The sequence below is a fragment of the Pteropus vampyrus genome, unplaced genomic scaffold (assembly GCF_000151845.1).
Source record: "Pteropus vampyrus isolate Shadow unplaced genomic scaffold, Pvam_2.0 Scaffold216, whole genome shotgun sequence".
Classification (NCBI taxonomy): Eukaryota; Metazoa; Chordata; class Mammalia; order Chiroptera; family Pteropodidae; genus Pteropus; species Pteropus vampyrus.
The window spans coordinates 2,942,147-2,958,141 of NW_011888997.1; the positions used below are offsets into that span (position 1 = coordinate 2,942,147).

Below are 15,995 nucleotides of genomic sequence, written 5' to 3' on the forward strand. Positions count from 1 at the left end.
TAAAAGTATTTAAAATTTTTAAAGGGAGTGATTTTAGAACTTGAGGCAGAAGCAGAAATGATTTCAAGCTTTCAAGACACTAGAGCCTTTTCTTAGACTAGGCAATATATGAATATTGCTTCACTAAAGATTAATAGTACATTCGCCACATTATTAAGTTAACAGGTTTCTGTGTCTGTGATTCATGCCGATAATAACTTTATTCCTATTAACAATAATTCTCATTTGAAATCAGTAACAGAAACTTCCAAGTTGTGCTGGGAGCCTTTCAGTCTTACGGTAGTTCTGCTGCCAGCACTTTTTCTGAAAAAAACATCATTCATTTTCCTCCAATTGGGTAATACGTGCTTAATAACTTTATTGAACTTGGGCGAAACCAGCTAATGTTTCCTTCACTAGTGTCATCTGTACCCAACCAAAACAACGCTAGTTTACAATCCCAAGAGTTAAATTAAAGATTGAAGGTCAGTTATCACCAGGACATATTTTACATAGATAGAAAAAAAAAATCTCAGTGAAAATGTGGCCCATTCCTGGGTTTAAGCAGTTAAGATAGCAATAAGCTCCTGTTACAATGGGTGGGCCCATTAACAGCTGTACTGACTTATGATTCTGCTTTTCCTATACCCTCTCAAATTGCACAACCGATAATAGAGAAGGAGTTAGTAAAGATTTCAAACAAGAAGTTGTCCTCTGGATGTTTAAGCAAAGCTGCTCTCCTAAGATGGTGGGAAAGCAGCAATCCTAATGCAGTTCATGCACTATAAGAAAAATTGGAGAGTCCAATTCCTCAAGGACAAGACTCGGGTTGACTCTCTTTCCAAGCCACTTAGTATCTTTGTGAGCCACTGGGAATTAAGAAATACTCTATGCTGCTGATGATAATGATAAAGGTGTGATTATTCCAACAAAACTCATAAACTAGAAAAGTAAGGAAAGGCCCCCTTTTCTGTGACAGCGCACTTTAGTTCTGATGTAATAACCTCACAAGAGGGTTAGAATACATGTAGAGGCTCCAAGTTAGGGTTAGAGTTTTAGTTAGTATTAGGGTTATTTTAAAAATGAAGAAATTCTGACATAACATTGAGGGTTTGGAGTGGGGCAGAAGGTTGAGGGTTTTCGTTTTCTGTTTTTTGGTTTTTTTTCATTTTTTATCTGCTACTTTATTATGCAAACTTTTTCATGTAGTTCCCTTTTTGGTCCTCCAGTGCCACACAATTAATTTAAAAGACAGTATAAACACAGATATATCTTCTCTCTTTTTTTCTATAACATGTTGCTTGGCTCATGTTGTAAATGAGGCCAATTCAGGGAGCCCACTAAGACAGTCTCCAACAAGTAATGTGTTTTTTCTGCCCCTCTTCTTAAGAAAAAAATCATGCCACTAAACTAGATGCTATTTAAAGGATGTATTCTAGTCCAAGATTCTTTTCATCAGGGTGAAAACAAACAAACATGCTTAATACTTTCTACTGGTTTTTACTTTATTATTCAAAAATAAGTTAAATACAAAACTTATTTCTTATTTGTCATCCTAAGCACAAAATTAGGATCACTTTTACTTTTCATGGGAAAATATACTAGATGACAAAAGATTCCTCCATAAAGAATCAGTACTGTTTTCTGTTGACAAAACAGAGCTCCCACTGCCCTTTGTCAGCTCATAATTGGGACCTTGAAGACCTGGGGAACATCCAGCTCATCTGTCACAGAGTATGTACAAGGGACAAGGCATCTGCTGCAGGATATTTTTCCCCAAACTCAAACCAGTGTCTTAATGCATGGCTCCTTTCCCTTTTCAAATACAGATTCCCTCAGGATATTATGTGCAGACCATGAATTCCAACCTGAATTTGGATGGGTTTCTTCTGCCAATTTCAGTAATGAATGTTATCAGCATCATACCACTATTAATTCTGGCTCCTTGTATAGAATATTTCAGCACCTTCCTAATTCCCTCTAAGAGAGATGGACCATTTCCATTGGTGTGCATTAGTAAGTACCACTTACCATCTCAAGTAAATTGTTTGCAATGTTTTAAAATATTTTTTAAAAAGCCCACTCTACTAAAATCTGAGCTGGCTATATCCTCTAATAAAAGTCTGATTTTGACTCCCCCAAAATAGCTTTTCATTGTGGAGCACACTCTAGATAAATTTTGGGTCCCTCTGTTTTGTAAAACTTTTGAAATCATTCAGGATGACATCAATGTCTGCAGCATATTCCTGACACATAGGGAAAGCTCTATAAATATTAGCTAGTACTGAGTCATCACTTATAAGGGAGGTGTCTAATTGTTTGGTGGGCATAAATAGAAAGCAAATGGAGTTCGAAACTCTTAAGAAATATTATGTAATGGTAACCTGATATTTTATTGTCTACTTGAGAAATAATTCCATTAAAATAGTTAGGGGCAGGCATTTCAAGATTCTATTTGCTTTGTTAACTTGTTTTATTCTTAATTTCTCCTTTTCAGAGATCTGTGGAGACCATGCAGTCTTCTAGTAATCCATTATTATATTTTTTGCTGTTTCTCCGTTTATAAAGTTACACTTTAGTATATGTTTCCTGTTATTTACCAAAGCCAAGATCACTCTAGATCACATCAAGGGGTAGATTTGTTTTTGAAAAGAACCCAAAGTGATTAAACTCACCTTAGTTTATTTTGTCATCTTCAGTTGTACAGGTCTTTAGTACATAACCTTTTTTGATTTATTTCTTAAGCCAGTAACCCCAACATTATTTATTGTAATACATTTAGGCAAACTATAAATATTAATAGGTTTTTGACAATCCTTAAATCTTAAAAAGTGCTTCTTTGTTTGTCAGTTTGTACAATTCCCAAAGCCAGTACTTAATAAATGTCTGGCATTATTTGAAGATAACGAAAAGAAAAGTAAGACATTGTACATGCCCTCAATAACTACACTACTAAAACAGAATGATACCAATGTCACCATAAAAAATAAATAAATACATTTTAAAAATAAATAAAACAGAATAAAACAGAATGAATGCAGGAAAAAATGGGGGTAAATTTATATGGCAAAATGCCAAAAACTTTGGCAGTCATGTATAGTACTATGAAAATCCAGTCTGAGCTTCCAAATTACGCTTAATTTTACAAAAAAAAAAAAAAACCCTTAAATTGGGCTACTTTAGGGAAATATGCAATACAACATGGCTAAAAGAACATTAGAAATCCTTCCAGAGAACAAGAAATCTTAAACTCACTTTAAATATAAGTCACTTTCTGACAGACAATTCTCTAGTCTTGCATATTTAAAATCATGGGTATTCTTAAAGAAAGGTATGATTTTTTCTAGATAGAGGAAAGTTAGATAGAGTTATCTAATATATTGTTTGATGTCAATGAACTAAATAATCCCCTTCAAGACTGATAACGGATTTGTTGGGCAGCAAAAAGGAAAAACTAGACTCATTTTAAAAACCAAGCTATGTTCCTCTGAGTGCAGAATACTGAATCAGTAGTTTCTAAACCAGACTTTATTCATTTGTTCATTTACATACTTGTTCATTTATTTGCATAATATTTTGCTATGGAAATATTTAAAAAGTATGATAATCTGCATCTTTTAAACTAGATATTTGCTTAAGTTTTCCATAACCTGTTTATGATTATGAAAGATTTTTATCAAGATATATAAGCACAAACCTAGGGTACTTTTTGATAGTTATTTACATAACTCAATTAGTCTAATATAAAAATTCCTTTCACTTTGAACTCAAGTGCCTTGAAAATGTGAGAGATTTATAGAATATAGATTAGTATACAAATTATGAACAAATATTTATGAGTTCTTAATTTGAACCTAGGCACCTTCATGTACATATCCCATTTAGTCTCATGATAAACCAGCATTTAATAGACCAAGGACCTCAAAGATAATGTGTCATTTAAATTTAGGTTTTCTAATTCTAGGCTATTATATTATTGTCGTTGTTGTTATTGCTATTGTTATTATTAATTATTATTCCACTTACCAGCTATACATAGCTGTAAGATTACAGAAGTTAAACTATTGGTGTTAATTTGGAATCCTTACTCTTATTTCCAATAAGGCTCTGAAGCGAATAAAAAAATTCTTTTGTCACCACCATGGGCAGTTACTCCTTAGCCTCCTCCACTCCCTTCCACATTCGGTCATTCTTCTTCCAGGGACTGTCATGTTTAAGGAGGCAGATGGTGCAGACAATGCCGATGCCTAGTGATGGACATGAATAATCACAGCCCAGGCCAGGAGAAAGTGATGGGAAATCTCATTCAGTTGGTCAAACTAAAAATTTAATAAAGGAAAAAATAAACTTACTCTTTTAATCTAGCTCACAAACAATGCAACAAAATCGGGAGTTTCTGATTCAAGATATAACATTCTTGAGTTAAACACCTAAAGAAATCAAGAAGTACATCACAGTACCAATTTTAAAAGAATCTGTAAATCTCTCAGAGCTCTGAAAGGCAAAGGTGTGATATGCTCAGAGTGTTTTATCAGGACTGTATTTTTTCTAACATTACAGATGAGCGGATTTATGTATTTAAAAGTCAACCTTAATTCACCAAAAAGTTAAAATCAGTGATATTATGATTTATCCATACATCATAATTGGACATACTTCATTTTAGTCTTTTTCAGTTAAAAAATGTTTATATCATGAGTATTTCCTTTCTTTAGCATTAATTAAAATCCTGCAGTATGTGGCATTTAGTAGTTAGTGCTGACATACACAAGTATTAATCTGACTAAAATTAGCTTAATTAAGATTGTTATTAAGCCTTACACAAAGCAGAAGTGTACAACACAGTAGGAGCAATTATCTTGGCTTTTAAATGACATTTAAATTAAAATGCAGATGAAATACAATCAAATATCTGCCAGATCTTCCTCTTTAAAAAAAAACTTAAAAAAATTCAAATTCTAACTCAAAGTTCTTTATGATATAGGTACAGACAAGGTATTGGGCCCTTTTTACATAACCAGTAACTTCTACTAGTTCTAATAAGTGGTAGTGATACAAAATTTCTTTTTTGGTAAAACCAAAGTGCTTCATAAATTAAAAACCGAGTCAGGGATCCAATTACCTTCATCAAAAAAAAAAAAAAAAAAGATTATTTCAGCACAAATTCTTTTTCTCTATTACAGTTTTAGAACCGACAGATCTTTCCAGGAAGTATCACAGTGTATAACTCATTGCAAAATACCTGATAGGAGGAACTGCGCAAACACTGAAAGAAGTGGTTTAAATATCTAGCTTGAATATTCATTCGTTCAATTGTTCATTTATTAATATAAACACCTTAATATTCTTAGGTTCTTATTTTTAGGGTTGACATCAACATTGGAATTAAAGTTGAGGTGAAGTAGATCATTTAGTACAGCATCTGAAATAATAATTGATGCCTGACATGTTTATGTATCTGATCTCTATGTAAATTAATTACCTGTTCCATGCTCAGAAATTTAACACAACTGAAACTGAATCTCCTGAAATGAGTTCCAGTAGTTTAAAGAGAAACAAAAGACAGAATATGAATAGCTCAGTTCAAACAGAGGAACATAACACTAATCAGAGAAACAATACAAGAAAAAAAAAACATATACCATTCTAATAGCAGGCTAGAAATATCTTCCTCAAAAGCAGCAGATACGTATGACAATAACGTTATAGCTGTCTTCATGAGAGTAGTTTGTGAAAACTAGTATGTTCTCACATGAGCAAATTTCCTATCTGGGAAATTGCCAAAATCATGGTTCCAAGGGCAGTTTCTCAAGGGCTCAATGGAATTTCATACTTATGGTTGTGTTACATATCAAAGACTTTACACATTAGACTACCCGTAAAACCTCATAGTTTTCTCAGTGAGTAAACTTAGCCAATAACTGAAGAATCTTAAAATATCTATTTTTCAGTATGAGATTTTTGCTTCAGAATAAAATGGTAGGTGCAACTTTAATATTTGAATAAATTCTGACTTTATTTCATTGTGGTCTAATTTGGAAAATTATTACATGACAAAATAACAGAATAAACTATAAGAGCTTCAAGAATCATATGGACTTGTTTACATTCACACAGCCAGTATTAAAACATACATTATTTATCTGAATAGAATATCTCCTTTGGCACCACGTGCTTTATCTTGTAAATACAGGTCTGCTAGAGGTTTAAAGTGTGTACATTCTGATAAACTGTACTCTGCTTTGGACGAGTTATGACTTCACAGAAGTTAAGAATAAAAATGGAGCATATTAAATTTAGGTTGGAATCGAACTTTGTTTTGAATTTCAAAAAGTCATTTTTCACTGGCACCAGAGTGCAATAGCAAATAAAAAGCAAATGTAGTTATCCAAATCCTTCAGGTAAAATACACCTTACCCTACAATGTCTAGATAAATGGGTTAAATATTTGTGCTTTGCTTGAAATTCTCTGGAGAACTGTCTTTCATTAGATTTTGCTAGATAGGTTCTTGAAATCTCTGTCAAAGTAGTACCTCTCAAAGTTTGATGGGTATAGGAATCTTCTAGGGCTCTTGTTTAAACGCAGATCTGATTCAGTCCTCCTAGGGTGGAGCTTGAGATTCTGCATGGCTAGCAAGCTCCCAGGTGATATCCATGCAACTGGTAAGGGACCACACTTTGAGTATCAAGGGCAGAAGAAGAGGCCAAAAGATTGTTTCCTCACATTTCATGCCTATATACAGGTAGCTGTGGTCCAGGTAAAAATGCCACAACTTCTCATCAGGTCAGAGCTAAAAGTCAAGAGTAGACAATAAAAGCTAACGACTACGCCAGGGTTTGGCCAACCATTGCACTCATGGGCCGAATCTGGCCCACTGTTTGTTTTTGTACTGCCTGCAAGCTAAGAATTATTTCAACAGATAAACATTTTCAATTGATTTGATGACAAAAAATAAATAAAAACAATAATTTTGAACACAAATTAAATGAAATTGTATCACCTCAAAAGAATTATTTTGAATTTCATCCAAAAAATTGTAAAAATTTATTCTATCTCTTGTTACATAAGTACAAACATATCAAAATTTTGCCTTTGTCTCACAAAGACTAAAATACTTATTACTGTCCTTTTATAGAAAAAAATATTGCTGATCTCTTGTCTAAACTATTGCCTCTAATGCTATAAACTTTCCTGGATAAAATTTAAGCTTTTTTTACATGGCAAAGGCGATAACCAAAAAAAAGAGCGGTGGTGGTGGCCATGTTTTTATCTAGATTACCCTAAATTAGTTAGAATGAGGGGTATCATAGAAGTTTCTCATAGAATTTAAATTCTAAAATAAGAAAGCAAAGAAAGTTTGAAAACTTATTCCTACCCACCTCAAAAATTTCTTTAAAGTTTATATAATAATCATGGACAATATAATTTGTGCAATTTGATCAACTTAATCTTTATGTAATACCTAAGCATACCTGTGTTAGTTTATTAGGACCACCTTATCAAGACACCACAGATTAAGTGCCTTAAACAACAGAAATTTACTTCTCACAGTTCCGGTTGGTAAAAGTCCCAGACCAGGTACAGGCAGCTTTGATTTTTTTCTCAAGACCCCTTATCTTTGACTTGCAGGTGGCCATCTTCTCATCATGTTCTGAAATGGCCTTTCCTTTGTGCATGCACAAACCTTGTATCTTTTCTCCTTCTTTTAAAGACACCAGTCATATTGAATTAGGGCCCCAAACTTATGACCTCATTTATCCTTAATTATCTTTTTATAGGCCCCATCTTCAAAGTCACATTGGGAGTCAGGACTTCAACTTATGAATTTTAAGGGAATATGATTTAGATTATAGAAACACACACACAAATATAAAGTCATCTGTAAAATTTTGGTCATATGTTATGATGGATTGGCAACATTTTTTTCCTTTCTCAATAATACATAAAAAATGTGTTTCTTCTTATAGTTGAATGCATCTTAGATTGAAGAAAACAAATAATGCTAAAGCCTTCTAACAATTAAGTAACGGTCTCTAGCCTCACTTTCTCTACAATCAAGCCATAGTTCCCAGAGGCAAATCATTTTTAAATATTTAGGTGTTGTTTGTTTAAGTTAATAAATAAAACGATTATAAGGATATTTTATTTAAATCAGTAATCAGTTATATACATATAACTCATTGCAATAAAATTTTATTTCCTGTACTTAAAAGTATATGATTTTTTTCAATTATTTAATTTTAAAATGTTTTTCTTAAATTTTCAAACTGCTTTAACAGTTTTTCCATACTACCGCTAGCTTTTCCCCAGTGCTAAAATATATACGGTAATGTACCAAAGGCTCCTCTTCTGGAAATCTTGCAGACTTCCATGTCCTTACAGACTTCCACATCCTTGCAGACTTCTACGTCTTTGCAGATTTCCATGTCCTTGTTCTCCATCTCAACATGGCCCTCTAGATATGCTGCATGGTGCTTTCTTCTGTTAGATCTCTAACTTACTTCTCTTCCTCTTTCTCAGTGTACTCCCTGTATTATTACCATTTATTTTTTTAGCAACTTCCTAAGAAAGGGTACATGAGAAGTACATTTTTCCAAGAACTTATATAACTGAAAAGTCTTCCTTTTATTCTTGCCCTTGATTAATTAGTGTACATAGAATTCTAGTTTGAAAATCATTTTTCTTCATAATTTTACAGCTATTGCTCTAATGTCATCCAGGAACTTGAATGACTACTGAGAAGCCCAGTAAACTTCTGATGCTCATTCCTGTGTCTATGACCACATGTTCTAACTAGAATGTTCTTCACTCTATCTATGACACTCTAAAATGTCATGTTTTTGTGCCATGGTGAAGGTCTTTTCAACCGTAATAATAATAAGCTACTAATTGCTACCAGGAACCATGGCAGAGAAGAGAAAGTAACAGCAATTAAAGTGAAATAAAAAGAACAGGCAAAATCACACAGGCCATGTTAAGGATTTTAAATTTCATCTTAACTGTATGGAAACCCACAGAAGGAATTTAAGCAGAAAAGTAACATTGAATCTGCATTTATATAAGATCACCTTGACTGTTAAGTGTTTAATAGGTTAGAGGTAGGCAAGAAGAAACAGAAAGACCAGATAATACACTGCTGCACATAGTCTGAGTTAAAAATTATGAAATTCAGATTACAATGATGGCAATGGCTACAGAAAGAAGTGAGTTAATTTATAATGTATTTTGGAAATAAAATCTGGAGAATTTAATAATATATTTGAAGATAGAGGAAAAAAGAAGGGACCCTCGATTTCTGCCTTGAGCACATGAAGGTACTGGAGCAGATGGGGAAGAGTGAAAGAGAAGAATTACAGGGAAAGACCAAAAGTTCTGTTTTGTGTATCCTCCACTTTGAAACCTTCCCTTAGACATTCCTTATCTTTCTCACCTTTCTTTCAATGGTTTTACTTTTTTTTTCTTGCTTCCAAGTGCAAATATTTGAATGCATTGTTTAGACGTTCTGTTCTTTCCTTCCCCAATCATTTTTCAATTTCATCTGACCCTAAATTCCAACTGTGTGTAGATGATTCTTTAATGTTTCTTGACTCAATCATTCTTCTGACTTATAGTTCACCTTTTTAATTGTTTTCTGAGCACTTCTCTTTATATCTCTAACTTGACTCAGAATCAAATTTTTTTTTTCTATGTCTATTACAGGTCTTATTTATATTGTTGTCACTACCAAATTCCCATTCACCTGGACTCAGTTAACATTGACATCTGCTTCCTCCTTGTCCCTTGTTTCAGATGCTATGGTTTTACCAGTGAAATCTATTGCATCTTACATTTCTAACCTCTCTATTTTCTGGAAGTGGGTTACCTGGTTATAGCTCAAGCCTCCATCAAACCTTACCTAGATTCTTTTTTAACTTCCTAACTATCTTCCAACTTCCAATATCTCTCCCATTCTATCAACCAGCACATGGCCTTTAGAGTAGTAATTTTAAATGACAATTCTAATCATTTCACTTTTGTCTAAATTCTTCAATGATTCCATTATCTTCAAAGTAATTTCAAAAATCCTAAGAATATATTAAATGCCTCTTATGATCTGACCCCAATCTATTTTCTCCCCTGTTTTCTAATAACTTAACTTTCTCACCATCTTGAAATTTTGTCTGACACTTCCACAACTCTGCTTTTGCTCATGCGATTTATGCTGCCTTCACCTCTTTATATTGAAACCCTTTTGCCTTTAAAGCATAAAATGATTTCTCTCACCTCTCCAACTAGAAATAAGTTCTTCTTATGTTCACCAATAGAATATGAGCCTGCAGCGACTTAGAACAGATTTTTTTATCTTATTTCTCCCAACTGTACCTAGCATACTGCCTTGCATACAGCAGAAACAGAGTAAATATTAAATTGAATTGACATATTAGCTCTCTTTCTGATGAGTCTATAATATAATAAGTAATACTGATAAATACAATTATATGACAAATTTGATCTAAAGATAGATAATGTTGAAATTCAGGTTTTTTAATTTAAGCTATTTACAAAACCAAAACCTCTACTTTACTATAAATAAGCCTTTGTAGAACTTAATTTAAAATAATAATAAATAAATAATCCCTCATATGTTCTAACTGTTATTCAGATTTCCTTTATATGCCTTCTATTTCTTGAGGACTCAGTAAAGAGCAGACTTTATGGATACATTTAAATGCTGAGATATAATCAAAAAATTTATCTACCAGTTTCTCTATCAACCAAAACAAACACTAAGCTATTTAAACATTAGATTGATTTTTTTTTAGTTGAAAGCTTTGCCTTATCTAAAATTTTATGCAAGTTGGCAAAATGTGACTATCTCTAAATTTCAAGTAAATTCCATCAAGCTAAAGTTTGCCTCTGCTCTAACGATGGAATTAAGTCCAGTAATATGAATGATAAATTGAGAATTGGATAGCTGCAGTAGATATAAACTGCAACAAAACTATAACAAAATCTCTACTCATTTTCAACCAAAATTTCCTAGATAATTTCTTAAAAGTAAAAGGAAGAGAAGAACTGGACCACTATCTGAATAATTGCTTCCATTTATACTCTTCACCTAGCTAATTCACCTTTAATATTTTTTTTTCCTAAACAAAAGTTTCTAGTCTTTAATTCTCTCATAGCTACTTTACTTTTTCTGCAAAGATTAGCGAAATGTCAGACGACTGAAGACTGATAATGCTTATGGGTTATTTTAAAAACCTTTTTAAAAATAATGATTAAAACCTTATAAAGACACTATTTTATTTTAAATTTCCCCCATATCATTTTTGATTCCTATATATCTAAAAAAAATTATCAAGAATGACATATTTTTTATCTGAGTATTAAAATTCATATGCTTTATTATCTTAATAACAATTGCTACTAATTGCTACCGGAAACTGTTATAATTACCACTAGATTATCTTATTTAAATCTCATAGCCACCCTACAAAGTAAGCATCATTAACTTTATCTTAGTGTTGAGGAAAGTGATAATGGGGTTAAATAACTTGTCTGAAGTCACATAACCAGTAAGTCAGGAAATGGGGAGTCACATGTATTCACAGCCTACCAGAGCCTAAGCAAAGGGTAGCCATTCAGCATTGTAATTGGCACCTGGATATCCTCAGGGCAAAAGGAAAGTAAAAAATAAAAAAATATCTAGGAAACAGACCTAGAGTCAACTTGTAAGAAATTCTATGTCACTTACACTGATTTGGGGCTCTTGTAAAAAAGTTTTTCTTTTGCATTCTTTCCCTTCAGTTGCCGGAAATCTTTCTGCTGCATTTTCTGTGATGATAGCTGGCTTCTTTGAAATACACAGAAAACATTTCCCTTCAGTGGAGCAGCCTCTTTTAGGCAAAGTCTTCACCGTTTTCTCCATGCCGTTTCTACTTGGTTCTTCAGTACGTTTTACTTGGAGTAGCTGAAACACTGGTCAACCCAGGCTGAGAGTAACATTTTTATCACTTCATGTTAAAACATATAGTGTTTCCACACAGAACACACCACCTCAAATGGCTGGCAATCTATTCAATCCCTGGAAATTCCCCATGTTTCAGGACAAACCTATTTATCACTCTCATTTTTTTTTATGTTTAAGTTTACTTCCTTCCTCTATCACATACAGAACAATTATTAATTCTACCTCAATGTAGATGAAATGAAAGATTTACTAACCTTGTTAAAGGCAGTAACCATTTGGTCAAATACATGAGAGGAGGAAAAAATTCTGCTAAACCTGGAAGAAAACTCCAATACATTCAAAAGAAAATCTCTTCTTCTCTTTTACATTCTCTGTTCTCCTCTTGCTCATAGATAAACTCACATACATATTCCCTCCAAAAGTGACATTTGTAATGGGAGTCTATGAACATGCACATGAAATGAAAATTTAAAGCAATTTTCCAGATAACTCAGTTTTTAAATTAAATTACACTAAATTAAACGTAATCACTAGTGTTTCATAATACAAGTTCAAAACAACTTCATTAAATATCAAGGGTTTTCTGGATTGTCTAGATTGCTGATATTAAACTAGTCATTTTAAAATTCATCAAAATATTTCAGTAACTTAAACAATAAGTAATGTGGGTATGTATATATTTGTCAGTTTAGTGTATTACATCTTATATTTCTCCCTTCTTTATATTTCTCTCCATTTGGAGACCTGATTGTAACTCAAGCCCAATTATGCTTTACTGAGATTATTTTTATAACTTTCTAACTAACCTCTTACCATCAGTATCTCACATTCTGTCTTCTCAGCACATAACCTTTAGAGTATTCATCCTAAATGGCAATTCTAACCATTCCATTCGTGTATAAAATATTCTATTATATTCAGTTATTATCAAATCCCTTAAATATATATTTAATAAAAATATATATATACACATATATGTATTATATCAAAACAATCCATAGAAAAGTCAAAGTAAAATTAATTAATTAAGTTTATATAATTATAGTCATATATATGTGTTAGACTTCATTTTTATAATTTTAAATCATGTCATTCCAAATATTTTTACAGGAATAAATTATTTTATGAGATTTTAAGATATGGCTATCACTTTTTGACACTACTAGGTATACAAATGAAGCATAAAAGATTGCCAGTACACAAATATTTGCAACTTCTCTGATACTGTTCCAGAAATTTATTGGAAGAAGTCAGCCAAAATTTTGTAGTCTAGATAATGAAGGAAGGTGATGAATCCAGTCAGGAAATTCCCCACCAACTTAGCAATAGTGGTTCAACATAGAAAAGCCAGAGAGCTACATACAACCATAGACTGTTGAAAGGCAGATTATGTGATATAAATAACTTAGTCCATTTTTCCCTGATTTTTCCATCAAGAAACTGAGGTCCAACTAAGTCAACCGACTTATTCACTGGTCATAGGGTAGAGACCAGAAAACTTTGTTTTAATTTCCAGCTTTGTCACTATATGTGTGACCTTGAGAATTCATTTAACTTCACTTTTCTAGTATTTAAAATGGAAATAATTGTAATTCCTCCTTATATCACAGCATCAGTGTAAGAATCAATGGAAATGGAAACTACTCCTTGAGAATTAAATGACATAAAATGTGAAACGGCGTTTTGAACTGTAAAATCAAGAATTACTCTTCTGGGAAGCAGTGCACTATAGTGGTTAATATCTATGGTCTTAAAGTCAGATATATCTAAGTTCAAACCCAGTTCTGCCATTGACTAGCTTTTATCCTTGGCAAAATAATTCTGCATTTCTGAGCCGTTCCTACCATCTAGAAAATGGGGAGAGGTTGTTTTAAGGAATATCTGAAATATTTTATGTAAAGGACAAAATGTCTAGTATATACACAGCACTCAATAATTAGTAGCTATAATGTGTGCTGTTGTTATCATCATCATCACCACCATCATTATCATCATCATCATCTTTCACGTAAATTAATAGTAGCAGACTCAAACTCAGGGCTCAGGCACAGCTCAAGTTTTTTCTACCATACCTACCACAACTCAAATGCAAGTAGACCTGGTAGTATGAGCAGAATCATAACTTTCTGACATGAATCATCCTAGATCACCTTTTCCTCTTATTTTTTCACCTCTAATCCAACAGCAAGTCTTAGTCTTTACTTTGAAATATAATCTAAATATGGCTGTCTCACTGTCTCCTTTGCTATCTGCCTAGTCTCTAGCCCCAGTTCCATCAGAGTCTCCTAACTTGGTTCTCTGCTACCTCTCCTGTTCTATGAGTCCATTCTCTTGAAAATAGCTATCATCCTCTTTCCAATACATAAGTCCTATAATTTCTCTGCTTAAAATTCTACAATAGAATTTTGGATATAAATTCCTTAAACACTGAATAAGACTCCTCATCATTTGAACTCTGTACAACTCCAGCCACATTTTATAACATTTTTCCCCTTGATCAGTTCACTAGAAATTTGATGATCTTTATTCTGTGTTTCTAAGGTGTCAAACTTATTTTTGCCCCAAGGCCTTTGAACTTGCTCTTCTCTCTACCTAGAATCTCCTCTCCTCTGTTTTCAAGTGGCTGGCTTCTTTTCAAAAGTCATCTATTCAGAGAGGTTTACCTGGTCATCTTAACACTTTCCAGTCCATTACCCTGTTCCTTTATTTTTTTAAATAGCACTTGTCAGAATCTGAGATTATCTTATTTATATGTGTTTGTTTATTGCCTGACTCTCATCATGAGAATGTACAGTCTTGAAGTCAAGATTCTTATCTTTCTTGTTCATTCTTATATTCTTCTGTGTTTTTCCTTTCTAAAAAGTGCATGCACAGGGTCGATGATCAATAATATGTTTTAATTGAATAAATAAATGAACAAATGATATCTATAGTTATCTCTATATAAAGAGTATGATAAAAATATATCATTCAAATTACTGACAATACCCTACATAATGGCATGAAGCAAGGAAGCACAGTGAATCACTCCCCTAATTTCAATGGACCTTTCCTACCCTACTAAGCCATACTGTAGACTAGAGAGAATCTACAAAACAGGAAAAAAATAAAAAAACTTTTCAAGTTATGTATTAATTATAGCAGTATATACACCAGCATTCTCATTACCTGTGCTTTTTTATTTATTCCAAAAATACTGTGGGAGTATCTACAATATGCTCGATATTGCTCTAGGTGCTTAAGACATATCAGTTAAAAAAAAAATTCTGCCATTGTAGACTTTACATTATACCAAAGGGAGAATGATAATAAACAATAAATGTAATAAATAATTAAATTATAGAGCATGTTAGAAGGTAATGAGTGCTATAGAAAAAGAAAAGATAGAGCAGAATAAGGGAGATTAAGAATGTCAAGCATAGAAAAGAGCAGGTTGTTGCACTAAGAGACTGGTCAGGGTGGGCCTCAATGAGAGGTGACATTTCAGCTAAGGTTTGAGAGAGTTGAGGGAGTCAGCCACACGGATATCTGGAAAGAAATCATTGCTGGCAGAGAAGTCAGTAAATTCAAAGATGGAAATGCGTTTGGCAAGAAAGTGCAAAGGGTCTCATGCAGTTGGAGGAGAGGGGGAAACTAGTAAGATAAGAGTCAGAGTGGCCATTATAGAGACTTTGGGTTGGGCTCTGAGTGAAATAAGAAAAGGAGTGACATTATATTACTTATACTTTTAAATAATTTCTCTCTCTGTTGTAAAAAAATATACTATAGTGAGGAAAAGAATACATTAACTGAAACAGTAATCCAAGGAAGACAAACAAGTGACTCAGACCAGGGAAATAGCATAATGTGTCATGAAAAATAGTCAGTTTATTTACACTTTAAAGATAAAACCACTGGGGGAGGAGGGGAAGAGAGAGAGAGAGAGAGAGAGAGAGAGAGAGAGAGAGAGAGAGAGGAGTTGATAATGACAGCAAAGTTTATGACCTGAGCAACTGGAAGGATGAAGTTGCCATCTATAGAGTGATAAAAGGTTACAGGTGAAGTAAGCTTTCAAGAGAAAAT

General features: G+C 33.0%; 1 protein-coding gene across 1 annotated transcript in view; it reads left to right on the plus strand.

The window, feature by feature from the left end:
• The window catches only part of SLC15A5 (solute carrier family 15 member 5), a 68,654-nt gene that overhangs the window by 24,096 nt on the left and 28,563 nt on the right, over nt 1-15,995 (plus strand). The window contains 3 exon segments of the mRNA XM_011372944.1: nt 1,809-1,995; nt 11,771-11,894; nt 11,896-11,954. Coding sequence (XP_011371246.1) covers nt 1,809-1,995; nt 11,771-11,894; nt 11,896-11,954 — 370 coding nt within the window.